This window comes from Danio aesculapii, chromosome 25 (genome assembly GCF_903798145.1).
Source record: "Danio aesculapii chromosome 25, fDanAes4.1, whole genome shotgun sequence".
In the NCBI taxonomy this organism is placed as follows: Eukaryota; Metazoa; Chordata; class Actinopteri; order Cypriniformes; family Danionidae; genus Danio; species Danio aesculapii.
Window position 1 is genome coordinate 2,439,283 of NC_079459.1, and position 26,600 is coordinate 2,465,882.

At 37.1% G+C, this 26,600-nt stretch overlaps 1 protein-coding gene across 1 annotated transcript in view; it reads right to left on the reverse strand.

The window, feature by feature from the left end:
- Positions 1 to 17,954, reverse strand: part of ccdc136b (coiled-coil domain containing 136b) — a 35,699-nt gene extending 17,745 nt beyond the window's left edge. The window contains exons 1-2 of the mRNA XM_056452000.1: positions 17,862 to 17,954; positions 3,410 to 3,634 (exon numbers count right to left, since the gene is read on the reverse strand). Coding sequence (XP_056307975.1) covers positions 3,410 to 3,602 — 193 coding nt within the window. The 5' untranslated portion in view covers positions 3,603 to 3,634; positions 17,862 to 17,954. The remainder of the gene's footprint in view (positions 1 to 3,409; positions 3,635 to 17,861) is intronic.
- Between the last annotated feature and the right edge of the window lie 8,646 nt (positions 17,955 to 26,600).

The following is a 26,600-nucleotide window of genomic DNA, read 5'->3' on the forward strand; positions in this document are numbered from 1 at the left end:
CTATTGAGCAGGTGACTCATTAAAGAGACATAACCTGCTATATATAGGAACTGTTTTACTGGGGCTGTCATTGAATAAAACGACTCATGGAGATAAACACAAGGACACGCCGTGCACATTTGACAAATAAGTATCAGTAAAGACTTTTTTTTTCATTACATCGTGATATAAAGTTACTATACTTGTCATTTGACCAATGCACGTTTCAGATTTATTATTAGAGGGACAAACATAGATGTTAATACAGAGACTTGCATTCAGCTGCTCCATCTATTTCAACAGCAGAGGAATGGACAACATTCTGGCTTTGAGGTTTTAGATCTGGTTTATGCTGATAATTATCGGTCGTATAATTCACTGTGTGCACTGAAAGTTAATTCAGTAATTAAGAAGTTGCTTGTAAATTTCATTGCAAGTGCAAAAGTTTGCAAATGGGGGGGGGAGGGGGGGGTTAGGCTAGAATTAAAGCTGTAATTATTTTTTACACAATTTTAAGGTCAACATTAATAGCCCTCTTAAGCAATATTTTTTCGATCATCTACACAACAAACCATTGTTATACAAATCCGCCATTATATGTACTACAAGATCCAGTCATGCACTGCACACACACACCGTTTCCTAATCCTGGCTGATTGTTAACACACAGCTGAAGCTGCTCAAGACTGATTAGTCTGGCTGTTTATACAGCACACACACACACACACAGACTTGGCTGAGTCTTGTTAAACTGTATAGTGAACATTACAAGGTGTTTTCCTTGCCACTCGCTTTGTTTTGTTTGTTTACGTTGCTTGCTGCCTGCCTCTACTGACTATTCACCTGCTCATAGACCACTACTCTGGATTTCCCGTATACATCCGTTTGCTCCAGTGTTGACTGTTGCGTGCCTGGCCGTTCTCTGCATAATAAACCCTGCATTTGGATCCACACCTCTGTTGTTAGTGTCCCTTCACATTATAATTATGCTTAGAAATGTGTTGAAATAAATCTTCTCTTAGTTAAGCAGACATTACTAATAATTCTGACTTCAGCTGTATATATTTCCCGTCATTTTGTTTTGTTGTACAACTTTGTGACGTCAGGCAAATACTTAATTTTAACTGATTAACAAGAGAGTGAGATATAAGATTGTGTTATTTTAGTATGATTTTAGAGATAATTCAATTGCCCATAAACAAAATGTATAATATAATATATTAAAGATTTAAAGATGGATTATTTTCTTTCTATTTGTTTTCAAATAATAACGGTGGAAACCAGGGGCGTAGCGGACATTTTAAAAGTGGGGGGACGGCTGTATGAGATCATATGTTCATATAATTATTAATCACCTGTTTCTAAATGGTCTGTCTCTAAAAGTGAGGGGGACGGATCCCCCCCGTCCCACCTGGTTGCTACGCCCCTGGTGGAAACTTTACTTACTAAATAAAACAATACTAATATAAAATATGGCATCATTGTTAGCCAAGACTAGTGGCTAATAGGCCACATTGATATTTAAAGGGGACCTTTTATGCAAAGATTACTCTTATAAGGGGTTTAAACACAGTTGTGGGGCAGCAGTGTGTGAATATAAGCAGCTTCTAATGGTAAAAATGTATTAATTTGACTTTTTATAATCAGACTATAGAAACACTTTGATTGACATTCTCATCTGGGAGAAAGCCCCACCCATTAGTCATCATCTCTCCTTCATTAGCATAGGATGTTAGTCTTGTTATTGAATCTGTCACCATGCTGACACACAGGCATTTGTTGCTCCGCCCTCTTTTAAAAAGAGCACAATCTCATTTGAATTTAAAGCGACAGTCACCAAAACGACACAATTAGAATCACAGCCTAACAGGGTCAATTTCAAAGAGTTATAAAGCATTATCTGTGTGGTATTTTTAAGCTGAAACTGCACATACATACTCTAGGGACACCAGTGACTTATTTTACATCTTGTATAACATGGCATAATAGGTCTACGTGGGCACCTAATTTATGTCTCATACATTTTTTTCGGGGTAAAATTAAAACTTTAAATAAATCAAACTGGACAAAATATAGTTTGTTAGACAATCATTTTGTTGGCCTGTCTAATGTTTACTGGATATAATCCATGTTGAGTGAACATTATTTGTTGATGCAGCAATGAAATTGTAATGTTTTTGGACTTTGCTCATTTAAAACGTGATCAAAAGAGGTTTTAAAGGTGCCACGAAATTAAAATAAAAAATGTAGATGTTAGTTTCAGTCTGTTAGTTTTAAGGATACAGTTGAAGTCAGGATTATTCGCCCCCTTTGAATTTTGTTTTCTTTTTTAAATATTTCCCAAATGATGTTTAACAGAGGAAATTTTCACAGTATGTCTGATAATATTTTTTCTTCTAGAGAAAATCTTACTTGTTTTATTTCGGCTAGAATAAAAGCAGTTTTAAATTTTTTTGAAAACATTTTAAGGTCAAAATTATTAGCCCCCTTAAGCTAATTTTTTTCCGATAGTCTACAGCAGGGTTTCCCAACCCTGTTCCTGAAGGCACGCCAACAGTACATATTTTCAACTTCTCCCTAATCAAACACACCTGAATCAACTCAGCAGAAGATTAGAAAAGACCCCAAAACCTGACACGAATGGGTCAGATAAGGGAGACATACAAAATATGTACTGTTGGTGTGCCTCCAGGAACAGGGTTGGGAAACACTGGTCTACAGAACTAATTAACTTGCCTAATTACCCTAACCTGCCTATAGTTAACCTAATTAACATAGTTGAGCCTTTAAATGTCACTTTAAGCTGTATAGAAGTGTCCTGAAATATATCTAGTCAAATATTATTTACTGTCATCATGAGAAAGATAAAATAAATCAGTTATTGGAGATGAGTTATTAAAACTATTATGATTAGAAATGTGTTGAAAATAATATTCTTTCCGGTTAACAGAAATTGGGGAAAAAATAAACAAGGGGGCTAATAGTTCAGGGGGGCTAATAATTCTGACTTCAACTATATATATATATATATATATATATATATATATATATATATATATATATATATATATATGTATGTATATAACTATATTTAATATTTATATATTTAAATATATAAATATTGACCAATCAAATGCTCTCTAGTAACTGATATGCCGAGCAGAGCTGTAATAACAACAAAACGCTATTGGCAGTTTTTTAAAAGGGGAGGAGCTACTCTATATCCCGCCCTCTCTTCATTTTTCAGTTGAGATTACGTCACACATCAAATAAAAAAAGTGCACATTTCAAAGCACTTCACGAGACCTTTAATGACTGAATAAGTGAGAAAGTGTCAGTATTTGGTTATTCCAATTGGCTATGTGTGACAAATACATCTCTACATTGTCTTCAGCGGTGAGCTTGTGACAGTGAGTAGCGTGTGTCTGACCTTGGAGCTCCAGAAAGCTCTCCTCGTGTTTCTGCGCCGTGTCTCGAGCCTCTTCCAGCTCGAGCAGGAGCTGCAGCACCTGCGCCCGGAGCTCCTCCAGCTCCTGCTCCTCCGACAGCTCCTGCTTCTTCTCCTCCTTCACTTCCTTCTCCTCCTCCTCGTTCAGGACGTCACGCTCCTTCTCGGTGCTCATGACACGTTCCTGGAGTCAGATCACTGTGTCACCTGAACAGCAGGGGTGGAAGCAGATTAATCAATGAGTTAGAATATGTTTAGATAATGAATATTCCACAGGGGCGACACGGTGGCTTAGTGGTTAGCACTGTCGCCTCACAGCAAGAAGGTCGCTGGTTCGGGTCCCGGCTGGGTCAGTTGACATTTCAGTGTGGAGTTTGCATGTTCTCCCCTTGTTGGCGTGGGTTTCCTCCGGGTGCTCCGGTTTCCCCCCACAGTCCAAACACATGCGCTATAGGTCAATTGAATAAACTAAATTGGTATGAGTGTGAATGAGTGTGTATGAGTGTTTCCCAGTACTGGGTTGCAGCTGGAAAGGCATCCGCTGTGTAAAACATGTGCTGGATAAGTTGGCGATTCATTCTGCTGTGGCGACTTCTGAAAAATAAAGAGACTAAGCTTAAGGAAAATGAACGAGTGAATGAATATTCAACAGTTTCCTGCTTTGCATTCTGCTTTGCATACTGTAAATAGCCGGGTTGATGGCTCCATCTTGTGGCTAAGAGGAGGAACTATCCAGTCACATGCAATTTTTGTGTGTATCTATTTGTTTTTTTGTTTCATGGGATGCTACTACATTCTTAGTTACGTGTTTGAATTTTACCTTGTCCTGTCTTGAGTTGATTCACTCCATTAAGGACGAACTCAAATGATGTTTTATTTATTTATTTTTGATTTGCATTTGTGCCCTGCCAAGATGATCTGGAATTTGTCTTGAACAATGAATTATAATTATATAAGAGTCTATGGTGAGTCTATGGGTAAATGGTTTAGGAGTTCAACTAAACGTCAGCTCTGAAATCTGGACTTTACTAGAACTATTTTAAGCTACTTTGATACAATCTTGTAAAAAGCGCTTAAAGCATGGTGGCTCAGTGGTTAGCACTGTCGCCTCACAGTAAGAAAGATCGCTGTTTCGATCCTCGTCTGGGTCAGTTGGCATTTCTGTGTGGAGTTTGCACGTTTTTCCAATGTTCACGTGGGTTTCCTCCAGGTGCTCCGATTTCCCCCACAAGTGCAAAGACTTGCGCTATAGAATTGGGTAGGCTAAATTGTCCATAGTGCATGAGTGTAAATGAGCGTGCATGGATGTTTCCCAGTGATGGGTTGCAGCTGGAAGGGCAACCGCTGTGTAAAACATATGCTGGATAAGTTGGCGAATCATTCCGTTGTGGCGACCCTGCATTAATAAAGGGACTAAGCTGAAAAGAAAATGAATGAATTGAATTGAATTGAGTTAGCAGGGATTTCATGCATTTAATGTCTGCAGCATCACCTATTGGCTAATGTGGATTGCTAAGAACTTAATTTACACTGTAAAAAGATATCCATAAATCAGCAGTTTTCCATATTTTGTGATTCATGTTTTTATGTTTGCCCCATTTATTTATGTATTTGAATTGCATTATGGGACTTTGATCTTTCTTCCAACAACTTTTAACCTCAACATTTATAATAGTTTACAGTGCTATATAGTCTGGGTTGGTGTTGTATATTACACTACAAATACCTTGTAATAAACTGTCAGTGCATTTTCTGTCATTTTACAGACTTATTTCTCTAGATATTACTTCTTATACATTATATTATTTCAAACTACTAAAATGTCAAAGAAAGTCACTTGTTAAACTGTAGAGTTGAATTTTCAACATCAAAAGTCGACAGAGCAGACATCAACATCCCATAATGCAAATCACAACCACAAATTAACAAAAAACACTTGTGAATCACAAAATTTGGACACTCCTCATGAACTAATTTTTTTTTACAGTGTAGATGGCTTTAGATGTGATTTTCTCAGTATTTTGATTATTTTGAACTTGATTATACATCCAGCTCCAGAACTCATGGGAGACTTTGGTATGTGTGTGTGTATATATATATATGTATGTATGTATATAATATGTATGTGTATGTATATATATATATATATATATATATATATATATATATATATATATATATATATATATATAGGGATATTAGACACCATTTTCAGTTTAAGTTAAGGGAAATGGCATTAGTTAGCTAACAATTTTTTTTTAGCTACAGAGGACTGCATTGTTTTATTGCTCATCTCGTTACATAGGCTGAAGCAGTGAAGCGTCCCCACGATGTTTACCTGGTGCCATAAACTGAAGCCTTGGAAGACACTTAAGCGTATTACTCTTAAAGAGATTGTGATGTTGTTTGAAGCCTAATATGCTTTTAATTGTTTAAATTATACTGAACTGAATGATATTGAAGTGATGTTTACTCCACATGTGCATTTTGAAATCGCCGCAACAGCTGGAGGTTTGTAGTCCCCAGCATGTTGTTGCAGTGTTTACAGTGCTGGTCCTATACTTCTGGGTTTCTTCCCACCGCAGCCTTAGTTTCGTTTTTTTAAAATGGCGGCCACGTGAAATAAGCATATAGAGTTAGTTCTTTGTTAAAAAAAGTTCAGAAGTCATATTTCAGATTCCATACATAAATAAAAGATTGTAATGATGTGATGGGTGGAGTCAGTGCACTCTTTTAAGGACAAATTCATCCGTCAGTATTTGGACTTGTGTGTTTTTTGCCTGAAGTGAAGAGCAGATTTGATTTGTTTGTTTGAAAGTGTCAGAGAAGAACTTCTGGAGTGTCAGAAAATCTTGACGACAAGCCAGGAAAGCCGTCAAGTCGCTGAAGTGAAAAGCCGACGGTACATTTAACAGCCGGCGTGCAGACAGAGAGGAAGAAGAGACAAAGATCCTGCATAAATTTCACCCCGCGTATTGAATTTAAGGAATTAATTACAGAAAGCCATTAACGACGTTCAAATCTTTAAATAATTAAGCAGTACTTTCTGCTCGCTACACTCTGAGCCGTGATGGCTGTAATAAGGAACAAATGCAGTCAGACGTCTCTACATTCTGACGTCAGTGTGGGAATATTCTCATCCGTGAAGGGATTAATCTGTCGCTGGGAAGAGGATGTTTCATTAAAGTTTGATCAAGTCGAGTTGTGACTAGGAAATGAAGCGATACATCAAAGGAAGTGCACAGTGTTCGCTGTATCCGTGATGTTAGACTTATACATGATACACAGCATGTAAACCTTTTGATTCTCTCTGTTCTAGTTTGTCGTTTTATGGTGTTGAGATCATTGAACTCATCACAGTACTCATTTAGATAGTTTGATTTATTACTGCAGTTTTCAAATTATAAACGTATTTTCCTGAGTATTTCTCAAGTAGGTGTGTTGAATATACAGTTGAAATAGTTTAATATGTATTTAAAAACATAATAGTTTTAATAATTAATTTATTTTATCTTTGCCATGATGACAGGACATAATATTTTTCAAGATATTAGTATTCAGCTTAGTGACATTTAAAGACTTAACTACACTCACCGGCCACTTTATTAGGTACACCTTACTAGTACTGGGGTTTTGCCTTCAGAACTGCCTTAATCCTAAGGCCAAAATTTAATAAGGTACTTGAAATATTCCGCAGAGATTTTGCTCCATATTGACATGATAGCATCACGCAGTTGCTGCAGATTTGTCGGCTGCACATCCATGATGCCAATCTCCCATTCCACCACATTCCAAAAATGCTCTATTGGATTTAGATCTGGTGAGTGTGGAGGCCATTTGAGTACATTGAATGTAGATGATTCACGCTTTATGACATGGCTTTATGGACCCAAAGTGTGCCAAGAAAATATCCCCCACACCACTACACCACCACCACCAGCCTGAACCGTTGATATAAGGCAGGATGGATCCATGCTTTCATGTTGTTGATGCCAACTTCTGTCGGACCATCCGAATGTGGCAGCAGAAATGGAGACTCATCAGACCAGGCAACGTTTCTCCAATCTTCTATTGTCCAGTTTTGGTGAGCCTGTGTGAATTGTAGCCTTAGTTTCCTGTTCTTAGCTGACAGGAGTGGCACCCGGTGTGGTCTTCTGCTGCCTTAGCCCATCCGCCTCAAGGTTGGACGTGTTGTGTGTTCAGAGATGCTCTTCTGCAGACCTCGGTTGAAACGAGTGCTTATTTGAGTTACTGTTGCCTTCCTATCAGCTGGAACCAGTCTGGCCATTCTCCTCTGACCTCTGGCATCAAGGCATTTGCGTCCACAGAACTGCCGCTCACTGGATATTTCCTCTTTTTCTGACCATTCTCTGTAAACCCTAGAGATGGTTGTGCGTGAAAATCCCAGTAGATCAGCAGTTTCTGAAATACTCAGATCAGCCCGTCTGGCAGCAACAACCATGCTACATTCAAAGTCACTTTAATCACCTTAATTCCCCATTCTAATGCTCAATTTGAACTACAGCAGATCATCTTGACCATGTCTACATGCCTAAATACATTGAGTTGCTGCCATGTGATTGGCTGATTAGAAATTTGCATCAATGAGCAGTTGGACAGGTGTACCTAATAAAGTGGCCGATAATTGCAGGTCAATTGAGCAAGTTAGCATAATTAGGCAAATCATTGTATAATGATGGTTTGTTCTATATTCAATCAAAAAAAAATATTGCTTAATGTGCTAATAATATTGACCTTATAATGTTTTTGGTTTTTTTGAGGGTTTTTTCAAGCCAAAATAAAACAAATAAGACATTGTCCTGAAGAAAAAATATCATAGGAAATACTGTGAAAAATGTGTTGCTCCTTTAAACATAATTTGGGAAATATTTGAATAATAGGTAAATAATTTTGCCTTCAACTGTATGTACATGCCTATTTATGACATTAGGGGAAAACTTCCTACCAAAGAGAGCTTTATCCTGTCCTCAATTAGAAAATTGCTTCTTAAAATAAAGCAAATTACTTTTTTCTAAAAAAAAAATAGTCATAAAAAGGTGTTTGTGTCTAGTGTTTGTTCATATCTTGTATTTGTGTAGCGGTGTAGGCGTCCATGAATAATCTATGCCACCCCCTCCGCCATTCTTTGAAGCAGCTCCTCGTGTTCACAGTAACCCACAGCAGCACATCAAAAACCCTTTGAGCACCAAAGCAGAGGACGAGAACAAGATGAAAGCAGACACAGCTCATTTGGATTGACAAAATCAAAAGGGAAGAAGTGATTCACATCATCTGTTCCCTTATGCCACTGAAAAAAATAAAATAAAACACTCCTTATGCTTGTGGCATTCGTCTTTGGAGAAACCGATGCAACGTCTGTACTGACAATAGTCTATATGATACAAGCAGAGATCATTTAAGTGATCGTGTAATTTAGTCTAAAACATAATCAGATTACAAAAAGACATATTACTACATCTACAAACAACATAATACTACAGTAAATACTACTGTGAGCACCACAAAGAATTGCCGGCTCAAAGATTCAATCTAGCATGAGCACTCACTGGAAAAATGCTTTTCCTACTTAATGATTGTGTCATGGATGGATGGATGGAAAAAAGAATGAATGATGGACAAAGAATGAATGATGAATGGAAAATCTTGGATGGACGGACAAAAGGATGGATTGATGGATATTTGAAATGATGGCTGTTTGAATGGATGGATGTATTGAAAAAAAGGATAGATGGATGGATGATGGATGGACAGACAAAAGGAAGGATGGATGGATGGTTAGAGAAAGTATAGATGGATGTAGAAAGAAAGAAAGAAAGAAAGAGAAAGAAAGAAAGAAAGAGAAAGAAAGAACTATGGATGGATGGATGGATGGATGGATGGATGGATGGATGGATGGATGGATGGATGGGTGGGCGGAAGAAGAATTAATGATGGAAAAAAAATGAATGATGAATGAAAAATGATAGCTGGATATTTGAAATGATGGCTGTTTGAATGGATGGATGATGGATGGACAGACAAAATGATTGATGGATGGATGGATGGAAAAATGGATGGATGGTAAGAGAAAACATGGATGAAGAAAGAAAGAAAGAAAGAAAGAAAGAAAGAAAGAAGGGTGGGTGGATGGATGGATGGATGGATGGAAAAAAGAATGAATAATGGACAAAAGAATGAATGATTGATGGAAATGAAAGTTGGATGGATGGATAGATTGATATTTTAATGGATGGGTGTTTGAATGGATGGATGTATTGAAAAAAAGATAGCTAATGGATGATAGATGGACAGACAAAATGATGAATGGATGGATGGATAAATGGAAAAAGGATGGGTGACGGATGGATGGATGGATGGATGGAGGGATGGTTGGATGGATGGATGGATGGATAGATTTTTGAATGGATGGATGTTTGAATGGATGAATGTATTGAAAAAAGGATGGATGGATGGATGGACGGATGAATGGATGGATGGAAATATGGGTGGATGGTTAGAGAAAATATAGATGGATGAATAGAGAAAGAAAGAAAGAAAGAAAGAAAGAAAGAAAGAAAGAAAGAAAGAAAGAAAGAAAGAAAGAAAGAAAGAAAGAAAGAAAGAAAGATGGATTGGAATGATGGAAGGAAAGAAAAAGGATGGATTGATGGAGAAAAGGATAGATAGATAGATAGATAGATAGATAGATAGATAGATAGATAGATAGATAGATAGATAGATAGATAGATAGATAGATAGATAGATAGATAGATAGATAGATAGATAGATTGATTGATTGATTGATTGATTGATTGATTGATTGATTCTGATGGAGACGTCTCAAATACTCACACTATAAATCTACCCAAAGAACATAGCTTTAGCTAATTTTTGTGCGGATGGATAAATGAGGTGAGGGGTTGGTGGAAGCACCACCGCTATGAGGTGAAAGACTGATTGTCAGACTAGATAGATCAAACTCCTCTCAAAACATTATTTACAGTAGGTACTATGATGAAGGGCTGGGACACTGACAAAGGGGCAAACATACAAGAAAGCCATGGAGATCGCAAATTGGTGTCCCTGTACAGTTACCCAGTACATCATATCTTGGCCACAGTCGGCCCACTCAATGATAATCCACCTTTCTACTGAAATAGCTCATGGCCATGGGCTTCATAAGTGGGAAGAAAAGTGGGACAGTGTGCAAAGGCTTAAATGAACCCACAGAGAAGCCTTACTAAGGGATGCCAGAGCAGTGCAATGGGCCCAAAAATTCCTAGCAACACCACTGCAAACAGGCAAACAGAAAAGACAGCTCTAAGACCAGTGTCTGCTTGAAGTATCTACTGAAATCAGCATAGTTTCTGTGCCTCTTTTTGAATCCTAGTAAACATTTTATGGACAAATGTTTTAGGACAAGCCAAAGGAGAAATGAATCAAACCGTAGTATCCTCTCAGCTGTCTCTAAGTAAGTTGCTATATAAATATTGCAAGGCTGCAACATCCAGTATTCTATTGCAGATGCAAGGTGCACCATATATGCCAAAGGGTAATACACAGTACTGAAAATGGCCTTTGGAAAACTGAGCACTTAAAGTTCCAGTGAAATCTAAATTACAATGTTTGTTTTGCTTATAAACATTGTCATTCTTCAAGTGAACGGTTCATCTGTGCAAGTTATTCCACTGAAAAATAAATGTTTGTTGTGGTAATCTTCAATCAAAGTCAATCAAAGCTTTTGTTTCTGCATTTGGAGTGGCAGTTTTTCACTTCAGCCGCAATATTCTCAGCCACACCCCTCTTACCGTTAATTTGCTATGAGTGAATGATGCGCAAAGAAAGCCCCGCCCCTACTCAGTATTCTGTTCCAGTTGGAAGTACATCAACAAAATGAAATAAAAGTCTCTGCAACTTCCAGTTCACTCAGACATTAAAGGAGCAAAGGGGTTGCTTTGGAGTCACGGAACTTGTTGTCTAATTCACGCATTGTAAAGCTGTTGAAATTATTATTAGTAAAACAAAAGGTGTGGTCCAGCGTAGTTACCATCATACTAAACCAGGACTTCATCATCTTTTGAATTTGTTCAGTGGTCTGCTGCTAACTTTCTAAACCATACCTGCCAAGACTTTCGTTTTTCCCAGGTGTTTCTTGTATTTCAAACCCATGTCCCACCACCCTACCATTTTATTTCTCCCGGAAAACTCCCGTAATTACACCCCGCCTCCGGTCCTCAGCTTTTTAGTACAGTCTGTAACACCCGCAGGTCTCCAAATTTGGTATAGTATCCGATCGCAGTGGCCGCCTTTAACTCAGTCCATAGTATAGTTACTAACACCACAGTACTTTACTAACCCAGTCCTCAACTGTGTTATTCAGACAAACACACACCGCCAATACACCCCACACCGGTCTCCCGGAATTTCAGAGACAAATGTTGGCACTCCCCAGCCCTCTTCACTTTCTTCCTCAACTCCCCAGACCTCTCCACTTATGTCTTCGACAACCCCACCCCCCCTCACGCTCTTCAATTCCGTCTGTGATGACCCCCCTCTTCATTTTTATCCTCGACACCGCAGCAAACCCCCCCAACCCCTACCCTATTCAATTTCATCCACGACACCCCTCCGTCCTTTGGTTACATGCCGGACCCGTTTCCCCGATCTGTTCTGAGACCTCGCAATTCACAAATTAAGCACTGAGCACAAACTCCACACAGAAATGCTAACTGGCTTAGCCGAGACTTGAACCAGCGACCTTCTTGCTGTGAGGTGAGCCACTAAGCCACCGTGCCACCTCGAAAATCCATTAAGTTACATGATATTTGTTCTTTTAGGTGAAAATACATCTGAAAAATATCCCAGGGAAGTCTTTCAGTATCTCTTTTCTGCGCTGTAAGGAAGCAACTCAGCTGAAAGGGTTGCCAACTTTGTGTTTAGCTACTCCCACTTCTTCAGGAGGTCACGGCATGGAAAAGAATTCTTTGTCTGATTCCTGAGAAGATTTCAGAATTTATATATTCGCCATTACAATAAAGAAACTGCCAAAGCAATTTTCATTTTCTTCATCCACATTGCTCTATCACACTTGCTTCTGTAGACCTTCACAACAACACATCTATGCTCATTTTAGCCTTTTACTTGGATTACCCAGCAGCAGCGAGAACTGAGAGGCAAAGAAGAGAGCAGTAAATCAGTCAAGGGCAATGTGGTATACAGATCACTTCCAATACCTAAAGCGTACTATTGGATTAAAAGTTAATATATGCAACTCTCGACTTATCATTGAGGTGAACTTATTGGAAAGCACAGGGACGGCTTCCAATGTGCAAAGGCATAAAGGCACATTTGAATCCAAGATCAAATTTCAAAGTCAGCTTAGATGTGTCCTTTGCTGCTTTCAGTCTCCCACAATCCTTTGCATACCATTTCTGACAGTTGAGCCAAAAAAGATAAACAGGAAGCAGTGCTTGGGTGTCATTTTGTGTGTATAGGTTTGACCAACGTTTTCCTTTTTCTTCCACTTCTAGTGGTTACACTTAGTCACCCTTAGTTAGTAATGTAACAAGCAGATGTTACCTAAGTGATTACCAAATCTCTCTCTATATTGTTGTACATGATTAAATAATTATGTTGTCTCAGAGGTCTGGCTTAAATCAGTTTTATGAGGTGCCTTCCTGCAGTCAGCTGCTTAAGCTTTCAAATGTAGCCAGAGTTTTATATTTGCACAACCTTTAAAAAGATCCCAATGTTCAGATTGAGTGGCTGGGACCTCAATGTTATGGGGTATGTAAAAAGATTGAATTATATTTACTGTATAGACTCCAGGCAGAGCACTCAAGTCACTGGGAGCCCCCCTGCATCTATCTCTGGACATTCTGGAGTTTCCTTCATGGAATATCTGACTACATGGAGTTACAAAGAAAACAGCTTTTAGGCTTCTTGGAGAACTGTTTCACTTGCGTGTCATGGCGACTTCACTTTTCCACACTTGTCTATGTCAATATAGCTCCCGGTCCACTGCTGCACAAAGTCTTAGCTCCAGAACTGCTCAAAGTCCATCATTCCCTGATTCAGTCCACCATAACTCTAAGGTCCAGATCCAGGTCCAACTCTGCACTAAGGTCAATGTCCAGATACAAAACTGCTCCAAGTACACTGCCTGATTCAGTCCACCATATTTCTAAGGCCCATGTCCAGGTCCAGGTCTGAGGGCGTGCTCACACTAGGTACAGTTGCCTTGAACCATGCCGAAGTGTGCTTGTCCCCCCCTTCCCCTCTCCCCGACGGCCTGCACTCACACTGCGTTTTGCCTTTTGAACCCGAGCACGCTTATGTCATCGATGATGCGACTGTTGAGTTTAACAGGAAGAGAAATGCTGTCGCTCAGCACAGTGGACATTGCTTTAGTTATATCATTTTAGTTGAGATGCAGTGACACACACGGTCAAATATCTTGCCGAACAGATTCACCATTTTTGATGCTCATAAATTATTATAAAAGTCCTCGTGCTGCAGGTATTAGGAGGATTGCTGAAGGTGTAGCTGACGTGCAGCGAGGGGTTTGCGTCTTTAATAAACTATGAGTTCGCGTTCATTGAAAAGTAACAATGATTAATAAATCCGTATGAATCAGCCTCTTCAGTTTCAGGCTCAGGCGCTCTTTGCACTCACACTACAAGCGCACCGCGCCAAAGCCCAACCAAACCGCGCTCTGGCACACCTTCAACTGGGCCAGGGCCGGCCAACTGAACTGCGCCTAGGCCCGATTCTGAGCACTCAGCACTCAACACTTATTAAACGAACCAGGAAACGCACCTGGGCATTCTAGGCCCAGGTCCAGCACTTTTCAAGTCTGCTCAAGTTCCAGAATCACTGTGGGTCTCTACACCACCAACTTCAGGTCTCCTGCTCTGAGTCCTAGATAAACTCTTTACTTTGATGAGTTTTATATTTGTTTACTGTCAAGAACCACTCATAGAGATAGGAATGTTCTGATTGTTGTTTTATGTCTTTTGCTGTCTTAAAAGTCAATTGTTTTTAAGTTCCTTAGCCACTTTCGTTGTGTCTTCTGGTCCCACAAATGATATACTGCCTTTCTAAATTGACTTGTGTTGTCATTGGGGTTGAAACCTGAAGTTGCCCATATCTTCTATCTTCTACCCAATGCATTTTAGATACTATAAGGCACTTTTAGGGCAGCATGGTGGCGCGGTGGGTAGCACAATCACCTCACAACAAGAAGGTCACTGGTTCAAGCCCCGGCTGGGTCAGTTGGCATTTCTGTGTGGAGTTTGTATGTTCTCCCCGTGTTTGCGTGGGTTTGCTCCGGTTTCCCCCACAAGTCCAAAGACATGCACTATAGGTAAATTGGGTGAGCTAAATTGTCCGTAGCGTAGTAAAGCAAAAGTTACTCTTTCATTTTAAATCAGTGGGTCAACAGGAAACAACTGTTCTCGATTCCCATACAGGCGGCTCGGTGGCTCACGGCAAGCAGGTCACTGTTTCGAATCTGTGGCATTTCTGTGTGGAGTTTGCATGTTCTCCAAGTTCTCCAAAGTCATAGTGTATAAGTTTTTCCCAAGGGCATCAATCACATAATAAACGTATGCCAGAGTAATTGGCAGTTCATTCCACCATGGTGACCCCTGATAAATCAGGGACCAGAGGAAAGTGAGATTCTGCAACAGTCCAGTGATATCTTTGAATGAAGTTCCACATCAGTAAGTATGGCCCGCACAGAGATATGATCTCACCATCACCAAAGCCAGTCTGGGATTTCATTAATCCAACATGGACAACTGAGACTGCCTATATGGACTGGAAGAACTGTCACTTTTTCCAAGATTTATGAAGCTCCTAATGTGCAACCTTCCTACAATGATGTCAGTACAGCTGTATGGCTAGGCCACTGGCAAACACTACATAAGCACTCGCTTGTCAATACTTAAATATATGCATGCTTGAGTGAGAGTTCAAGAAAAGCTCATCGGTTCTCAAGGCATCTTTGCTCTTTTGCATTACTGTGGTGTTAATTGTATGTGTGTGGGCTCAGGGCAACACTGCATTAGTGTGGATGGGTGTTAGTGGGCGAGAGTGTGTGTGGGTGCTGCGAATTGGCAGGTACAACAATGTGCTGTGTGGGCGAAAGAGAGAACACTTTTTAAAAAATGGAGTGAAGGGGTGAAATGAGGCAGTGAATGTGGAGGAGGATCAAAGAAAACACATTAATTAATGAAAAAGGGAATAAATTCATCATCGCTTTCAAAGCCCCTAATGAACATTTGTGATACCCTCCGCATGTTCACTGGAGAATGGGCTCAGCTACAAGAGAGCGCATGAATGATGGAAGTGCTCAAGATTTCATTGCATCTGATATGAGGGCTTTTATAGGTGGTCAAATAATGGGATTTACCTTCTACCAGTCTGTTTGTAATGACTCCAATCTTGCAATTCATCACTTAGTGCAGTCCAAACATTACTATTAACCAGCATTTGTTTAAAAAATACTGTAATAATATAACATGCACAATATAAATGACACTCCAAATCTTCTAAATTTAAGTCCATTTAAGCATAAAAGATCCATCTGATTAGCAATTAAGTATTTTTCATTTTGTACATTTTGCATATACATTTTTGTTTTGTAAAAATATTTGTATACGTTTTGTATATACATTTGTGTACATTTTGTATATACGTTTTAATGTTTTGTATAGACGTTTCTATGCTTTGTACATAAGTTTTTATGTTTGTTATATACGTTTTTACATGTTTTGGATATACATTTTTACACGTTTTTTATATACATTTTTATATGTTTTGTATATATGCTTTTATGTTTTGCATATACATTTATACACGTTTTGTATATACATTTATACACGTTTTGTATATACATTTATACACGTTTTGTATATACATTTATACACGTTTTGTATATTCTTTTATACACGTTTTGTATATTCTTTTATACACGTTTTGTATATACATTTTTATACGTTTTGTATATACATTTATACACGTTTTGTATATACATTTATATGTTTTGTATATACATTTATACACGTTTTGTATATACATTTATATGTTTTGTATATACATTTATACACGTTTTGTATATACATTTTTATGTTTTGTATATACATTTATACACGTTTTGTATATACATTTATACACGTTTTGTAAATACATTTATATATGTTTTGTATATACATTTATACACGTTTTGTATATACATTTATACACGTTTTGTAAATACATTTATACACGTTTTGTAAATACATTTATATATGTTTTGTATATACATTTATACACGTTTTGTAAATACATTTATATATGTTTTGTATATACATTTATACACGTTTTGTATATACATTTATACACGTTTTGTATATACATTTTTATATGTTTTGTATATACATTTTTATACGTTTTGTATATACATTTTATTATGTTTTGTATATACATTTTTACACGTTTTGTATATACATATTTGTACATTTTGTATATACATTTTTATGTTTTGTATATACATTTTTGTTTTGTATATATGTTTTTATGTTTTGTATATACGTTTGGTATTCTCGTTTTTATCTTTTGTATATACATTTTTATATGTTTTGTATATACATTTTTATATGTTTTGTATATACATTTTTATACATTTTGTATATACATTTTTATATGTTTTGTATATACATTTTTATATGTTTTGTATATACATTTTTGTTTTGTATATATGTTTTTATGTTTTGTATATAAGTTTGGTATATTCGTTTTATCTTTTATATTTACATTTTTATGTTTTGTATATACGTTTGGTATATTCGTTTTATCTTTTGTATATACATTTTTATGTATTGTATATACATTTTTATGTATTGTATATGCGGTTTTTACGTTTTGTATATACATAATGATCCCAATCTTGCAATTCGCCACTTAGTACTGTCCAAACATTACTAGTAACCAGTATCTGTATAAAAATACTGTAATAATATAACATGCACAATATAAAAGACACTCCAAATCTTCTAAAATCCAGTCCGTTTAAGCATAAAAGATCCATTTGATTATCAATAAAGTACAGAAATGAGAATCAACCAATCAAACAAAACCACAATCTGCATTTTGCCAGTAAAATATCATAACATCTCTTATTAAAGCCATGTATTATTGTTTACTTTCCTTGTGTATGGTAGTACATGTATACTAAACCTTAGTACAAACATCAAATACGATATTTAAATTAGTTTATATAGCTGCTAATTGCACATTTGCTCTTCTCTAAAGTAAATAAATCATCTACCAGCACTACAGTCAGACCAAAACAACACTTGCAGACTGAATAAATGCCAGTATTCATACATTTAGTCTACATTCAGCAGGAGCTTACAGTAACACACTCAACATAGAGGAACCGATTCTTTACCTGCTGATAAGACGACTCCATGTTCATGTTAACGGCAGCAGAAACGCACAGAGTGAGGAGAGAAATATTCACTTGCTCCTGTTTTTGCTCGTTCTCTCCCTCCCTCTCAATCTATCTCTCTCTCTCTCTTTCTTTCTCACTAACAAATTATGTAACCGATAACATGCAGCGTGCCAGTCATAACCACAAAAAAATATCCCCGACAGGGTGATTAAGACACCTACGCTAAGCGGAGCCATTTAGCCACTTGTCAAATAAATTTTTAAACTGACATGAAACATTGATGTATATTTAACTATTTAATCTTTTAAAAGCAAGCGAATCCGCAGTCAAAATCAGTTGCCTGGGTCAGTTATATAATTTAAGGGTTATTTATGAAATAAAAGTAACCAAGGATAAAGAATTAAAGGAATAATTCAAGTTATGTCATCCTTTACTAACCCTATCCACTTCATTCATTCAATTTCCTTCAGCTTACTCCCTTTATTTATCAGGGGTCTCCACAGTGGAATGAACCGCCAACTCATCTGGCATATTTTTTTAACACAGCGGATGCCCTTCCAGCATTGCACAACTATACACTCTCACATTCACACACATTCACTACGGCCAATTTAGCTTATTTGGACTGTGGGGGAAACCGGAGCACCCTGAGGAAGCACACACCAACACGGGGAGAACATGCAGACTCCACACAGAAACGCCAACTGGCCGAGCCGGGGCTTGAACCAGCAACCTTCTTGTTATGAGGCGATCGTGATAACCTCTGAGCCACCGTGCCACCCTGATAGGGTCATGTAATACTTTATATAATCTTCCATATGTTAGACACTTGTAGAGTTCAGCATGTTAGTGATGAGGGCTTGTAAACAAAGCATTTTCTGTATTATGTGTGTGTGGTGTGTGTGGGTGGACAGGGGCTGAGGACACACATAAACATGTAGTCTTGTGGGAATATATAACGCTTCAGGATTCTGATCTTCTGTTGCAGTGTGGGAGCGCATGGGGAAAATAACAGAAAAAGGAGGACATTGTGAACTGCTTTACAGGAAATGCTAACACCAAAAAACAATTAATAGATCAAGTGTTTCAAAATTAACAGATTAACAGAAACTACAATTAAAAAAAGTGGAAAATTAAACAGATTTTTGTTCTTTGAACTGAAGTTCCTGGAAGGGCATCAACTATATGAAACCTATGTCAAATTAATTGGTGGTTCATTCCATTGTGGTGACCCCTAATTAGGGGTGGGCGGTACACCGGTGTCATAGTCATCACCGGTGTGACATTGCACCACGACATGGATTTTCTAATACCGTCAATACCGTAATAAATCAATTATGCGCCTTGAACGGCTGCATTTACATCAATAATAGCTAATTCTAAATAATAAGGCATTCAATTTTCTTCAAACGTTCAGTTGTGGTCTGAATACCTGTCCTTATACTACAGGGCTCGAAATTGCAACCATTTTGGTCGCATGAGCGCCCGAAATGTAATCTATGCGCCCTCATAATATATTTGGGAGCATTTGTGTGTCTGAATATAATGGTTGTAGTGCAATCTGATTTGATTTTCTCTAAAAACTTGCTGAATCGCTCTACCCTGCTGCTGTATTGGTTCATATTAGCTGTCAGTCACTCAACGCTTCCCGCTGTCAGATAACAGGGAGCTTTTGTTACTGCAGGAAATGCAAACGGCTGAAGAGTGAAAAGTGCACAGGTTTGCAAACCTCACCTAAAGTTATAATAATAATAATGGCGCAGATGACAGCGATCATGACATGAGGTAAATGTTGATCCTCCAGCTGAGATCAATCGAGTGTTTTCGGAGAAGGTGCCCGAATCTCGATGCGTTGCATTCACCGCGTGTTCAGCGCAAATGTCCGCTAAATATAAAATCTAACACTGTACACATCATCGCCAAAGAAACTCACCTTTACTAAGTTTACACTGAAACTACAGCTCATAACAAAGAGCGGTATTGCGCCGGTGGTCATCATGAGAATCCTGCTCTGTCTGCTTATAAATTGGTGTGGCTGACTCGCCTGCTTTATTCCACCAACACAGAGAAATGAAGATCAGCTCATAACGAGACTGAGCATTTACAATGACCCAAACCGAAACTTTTAAAGAGTGATAGAAGTGAGACTTTCTTTTGTCCGTTCTTCCTTGAAATGTATATTATTTTGCTATTGAAAGTAATACCATGATATTATACCGTCACCGTTCAAAAGATGAAAAATACCGTGATATTAATTTTAGGTCATATCGCCCACCCCTACCCCTAATATACAGTTGAAGTCAGAATTATTAGCCCCCCTTTTAATTATTATTTTTTTATATATATATTTCCCAAATGATGTTTAACAGAGCAAGGAAATTTTCACAGTATGTCTAATAATATATTTTCTTCTGGAGAAAGTCTTATTTGGTTTATTTAGGCTAGTTTTTAATTTTTTTTTAACATTTTAAGCTCAAAATTATTAGCCCCCTTAGGCTATATTTTTATCGATAGTCGACAGAACAAACCATCGTTATACAATAACTTGCCTAATTACCCTAACCTGACTAAGCCTTTAAATGTCACTTTAAGCTGTATAGAAGTGTCTTGAAAAATATCTAGTCAATTATTATTATTATTACTGGTTCGAGTGCCAGCTAAAGTTTGCATGTTCTCCCCGTGTTGGTGTGGGTTTCCTCCGGGTTCTCCGGTTTCCCCCACAGTCCAAACACATGCACTATAGGGGAATTGAATAAGCTAAATTGTCTGTAGTGTGGGTGTGTGTATGGGTGAGTTCCAATACTGAGTTGCAGCTGGAAGGGCATCCGCTGTGTAAAACATATGCTGGAATCGTTGGCAGTTCATTCCGCTGTGGCGACCTCTGAAATAGAGACTAAGTCGAAGGAAAATGAATGAATGAATATATTGTTTCCCTTACAGTGGATAAACCTTGCAACATTGCCAACAGTGTACATTCATACCTGCTCTTTTGGTTTGTTTTATCAGCAAATATTAGCAATATGTGAAGTACATATAAATATAGGCTGGGGGGAGGGGGGGGGTGGTTAATTATGCCACCATTGGGAATCTGTGCATGTTTTTTGTCAACATATACATTATTCTAAAGTGGAAAATTCTTGTATATTTTTGTTGTGCGTATGAATAGAGTGCACCGGCTGGGTCAGTTGGCATTTCTGTGTGGAGTTTGCATGTTCTCCCCTTGCTGGCGTCGGTTTCCTCCGGGTGGTCCGGTTTCCCCCACAGTCCAAACACATGCGCTATAGGGGTATTGAATAAACCTGGCCGTAGTGTATGAGTGTGAATGAGAGTGTATGGGTGTTTCCCAGTACTGGGTTGCGGCTGGAAGGGCAGCTCTGGAAAACATATGCTAGAATACTTGATGGTTCATTCCACTGTGGCGACCCCTGATAAATAAGGGACTATGCCAGAGGAAAATTATGAATGAAGTGCAGTAAATGTAAGAGTTTCAGAGCTTCCTTCTGGTCTTGTATACTTGTATATTTTAGATTGTTTTAAACATTTATTTTGGGGGGACACTTAAAGTGATTATTCATTTATACTTTATAAGTGTTTTTATGTTTATGTTTTATGTCTTAATATTCATTTGTTGTTGTTACTGTGTGAGTTCCTTTGTGTGCCACTGTTGTGAGATGAACACTCTTGACTGCAAACCAAATATACCTTTGGGTATGAATAAAGTAACCTAACCTAAGTAATAGAAACATTTTTCCAGTCGACTGAAGTTTTTAATTTTCATCACTTATTATCCAAATATTTTTTGGTGTCTAAAACGGTCTCAAGTGATTTGCCTTGTCAAATGAACCTGATATTGTTATATATGCCTTTCCTTTTTAAAACGAAGCAGGGACTCCGATCCTCAGACTTTCAGTGCAGTGCATTGTTGCTAAGCAACTAAATGGAATACGCACAATAGAAATAGGACAGTTTGAGATTATAACACAGACAGGAAACGCATTCCGCGGGTGACAAATATATATCCAAAGACAAACTATTCAGCCAATGCATCAGTCTCTAAAACTACTCACACATCCCCTTTAAAACCCAACTCTACATCAGATATGAGCAGGTTAAAGTAGGAGTCTCCTCTTTATAAAATCTACATTAAAACAGCCAAGCCCTCTCTCTCTCTCTCCTCCATAACCCTGTGTGTCGTCTCTGTCAGTTGTCATGCCAACAAATAATGAATTCACTGACCACAGTAGTTTGTCCTACATTTTATATAATAGCACTTATGACACTGAGGAGCTGATCAGCGTACATCAGAGGCATAATGACACTACAAATTAATAAATAAATGATCAGTCCTCAAAAATACTGAGTTTTTGACAGTTGCTGCATCAGTTACAGCTTTAGCTCTGCTTTCCAGTCATTAACATACTACAGGAATAACCACTGTAACACGTTTGTGAGGTCATATTTGCATTTACATTTATATATCTACTTCTGTTTGGGGTTTTGAAATGAAGCGCTGAATATCTGTCTATTTTTGTGATACTTTTGGTAATATTTAATCATCCAAGATCTGGCGCCCCTGAAGGTTTGTGGCGTTTAATTTTATTTATTTATTTATTTATTTATTTATTTATTTATTTATTTAAGCCTGAATGCCAACACATATGGACTGAATCATTTATAAATAAAAACTATGTATACATTTTTGTATTATAAATTTTGGACTTTGTAATGCTCTTGAATTATTGGAAACATGAATAATTTGGTCTGTTATGGTAGGATATGGGTCAGTTGGCATTTCTGTGTGGAGTTCGCATGTTCTTCCCATGTTTTTTTAAATTATACTTCCACTTCATATAATTTTCACAATGGTTTTCAACAATAAGGTAGATCTCTGGCTCGAAATGACCTCATTAGAGCAAGATGACAGAAGCTGTACCTGGAGACTTTGGCGTCATAATTTAATATTGAAATGAAGTGGAGACATGTGGTCCAGTTTAAAACCCCAAGATAACAATTCATTTTAAAATGTTTTGCTAATGTCCCTAAAATGTTCCCCCCAAAAAAAGAGTTTTTCTTGATAATAAAAACAATAATTAATATTAAATTTGATTATCTGCAAACACTATAGAAGAGCTGCTTTTCAATTTCTCTACCAAAATAAAGCTATGAAAAGCATTATTGAAGCTTCCTATACAACTTTTAAGTCGAATCTTTTCTGCCATCTGCTGGTCACAGAAGAGGATATAAGAAAATGAACAGATCAAAAATTAATCAAAACAATTATTTTAAATGTTATATCTGATTTCTGTAAATACACAAATAACATACAAAATGTACAATCCAAATGATGTCGCTTTTTAATGAACATAGGTGAGTGTTTGCTCGTTTGATTCACTTAGAAGAACCGAGTCATTAGAACCATTCATTCGAGAATACTTCCGGCGAAGCTGTAGGCTATTTGAATCATTAAAAAGAACCGAGTCGTTAGGGCAATCGTTAAAGTCAAATTGTAAATGTAAATAAATAAACAGGAATAGTACAATTATACTCCAAGAAACAAATATAATGCGAGAGTAAAAAAACAACAATAATGTAATACAATTACATCTTAAATAGACATAAATTAACAACATAAACAACAGTTTATTGCTTGTGGATTCATATAATTGTGAACAGTTTCCAAATATTTGTTAAGGTCGATTATAAATGAATCAAATAGGGGTACAAATAGACGGCAAGCTTTTGTTTATAAAAATAAAACTTGGCTAACAGGAAACATAAATTAATTATGTATATTTTAACAATTTTTCTTATGAATTATAATCGTACGGATGAGCTGTATGTGTTTGATCCGTTAAAAAAGAACCGAGTCGTTCGAGAATCATTCACTATCGGCTCACAAGAGTCTTTCGTTCGGGATTCAAACACAATGGTCTGGGATGTCAGTTCGCGCTGTAGACTGTTGACAGAAGCGGTGTCGTCTGAACAAGTGCTGCGGACTGCTAAAACTCGGTGTATTTATACGTAAATACACTGTATTTATATTTTAGAACCTTTCCAGAAAAGTTTCTCAGAGAGCACGAGACCTCTCGTGGTTACACGGAGATTTTAGAGACGTGTTTGAGTGCTTTTTTTGACATTGTGTCCGGACACTGAAGCTGTGGGTCCTTTGGCCATCACCTGCTCATAAACACAATATTTTACATGGAGAAACAGATTCATCACACAGAGATTCAACTCACATCGTGATGACGAATGGGCTCTGCACCGAGAAAGCAGGTTCCTCGAGGTAAATACACTTCATTTGATCTAATTTATCTTTAATTCATCTTTAAATGTCGTACAGTAACTGCAATGCCTGTTTATCTACCCAATTCAGGCAGTCATTGAGCCAAATCAGGTTAATTTTATTGCTGCTGCTTGACAAAAATGAAATTTCGCTTGACCAATTGTCCGCGGCGCATTGTGGGATTAATTAGGTTAATCTTTAATGTTTTTCTTCTGACGTAAAGTTCCCTGTAATCCCGTTTAAAAGAGAGTGTACTTTAGTGTGATTAAAGAAAAGCTGAACATCAGCAACACTGACTTCTAAATCGGTTCACTGAGGAAACAAACTGTATTTTACATCATGATAAAGTATTAGAATGCAAAATGTTTTTATTTTCTTCATGTTGCAGCCAATTTCACTATTCAACACACTTAAAATAGCCAAAAATATATATTTACTGTCATTTTTTAAGTCAGCAAAGAAACTCACAGGGTTTTGACGTAATATAGACAAACATAAATACATGTAAATAAAAATAAACAAGAAGTGAGTGTAATAGACAATTTAAATTCAAAGATTATATGTGTGTAATAAGCAGTAGACATACATCACATCCTAAAATTGGTTTATTTTATTATAATTTTTTAGCTAGACTGCAATTGAAAATGAATGACATTATTTTATTTTATATAACATTACAACAATGTAGATAAATATGCAGAAATAGATAGATAGATAGATAGATAGATAGATAGATAGATAGATAGATAGATTGTTAGATAGATAGATAGATAGATAGATAGATAGATAGATAGATAGATAGATAGATAGATAGATATTAGTGTTATTTCAAATCACATTTGATTATTTAATTACTGTATCTGGATATCTGACTACGGTTCGACTCTCCAGAGAACCATAAAGCACTGCTTATTACACTTTTATCTTTGCTTTTGTCCATCAAACCTTGATTCACTCTGCTACAAAAATATCCCAGTCAACCCAAATGAATGATTTCATTCAAAGTCGAGCTATTCAAGCCGCCTGCTGAAATTGTATTCATATCGCAACAGACCATCGTGAGGGATGTAAACAATAACAGTGTTCCTAATGTATTTTCTGTTTTAGATCTTTGATTTCCAAAGCTTCTGAGAATCCAGAAAGTTCCACATGTTGATACGTTTTATAATGACAGCCGTGTTAACATTAGTCATCTCGTTGCAGTCTCTTGCCTCTTGTTACAGTTCTGAAAAAGTTTTAAGACAAGCAGGAACTGTTCATGGACCAATGATATTGCCATATTGAAATGGTCTATATATATATATATATATATATATATATATATATATATATATATATATATATATATATATATATATATATATATATCGCATTAAAATAAAATATCACAATGCCAAATTTTCCCAAAATCGTGCAGCCACGATAGCTAGATAGATGGATATATAGTTGTTGTGTTTACCATTGCAACTATAAAATAACCACAACAGTACTTTACAGTTCAAAAACACTATAGTATTTACTATAATACACAGTGTGCAAATTATACATTGATGATCAGGGGCGTCAACTGTTTTGGTTGGTTTGTGTAATGCATGCTTCAGTCATTTATATACTCATTTTTAATTACGCCTAGTTTATTAATAAAACATATTTAAGTTTTCAGCATTTTGAGGGATATTTAGTGTATTCTGACCTACAGTATTCTCCAATTAGCTATTTCAGATGTTGCTGTAGGTTAAACTACAAATTATGCGTCTAATTTGATTTTAATTTCAGGATAAATATAGATACAAACAGCTATTTTATGAGAAAACAAAGTCTTGTTAACACGATGTCCATCGATGCTCTAGATCTGCCACTTTCAGCCTTGAATAGACCGATTGGCACAATTATGCATTAACAATGGTTTGAACCATAATAGGGGTGGTCAAATGTATATTTACATGATCTATTATTTAAATTTTTAACAATATTATTTAAAATACAGATCAGAGTGAAATATTTCTTAGTATTAAACAACTGACCCCCCATACATCTTATTTTGACCTCCTTCTAGGGGGATCAAGCAATAAAAAAAAAACCTGTAAATCTCATCCTGATAATTTAAACTACATATTTTTTTATATATTGGATGTATTCATTGGTGTATTCATCGTTTAGTTGTAATACTACTAATAATAATTGTTCTCTTTTATTTTCACAGTAGAGAAGCAGTCTATCAGCAGTGAATCTTTATCATCGTCATCTTCATCCTCATCACCACCGCCGGTATGTCTGAGTAGTCCCGCAGTCCCTCATATCATCGTCACAGCTCCATCTCGAGAAAACCTCCTGGATAAACCTGTGCGTTTGAGCATCGCGGACGCCAATAAAGAGCCGCGGCCGATGGGCAGGCCGATGTTTGTCGGTCGGGGTCGTTTCGTCACGGGCACAGCCTGATGTATCGACTC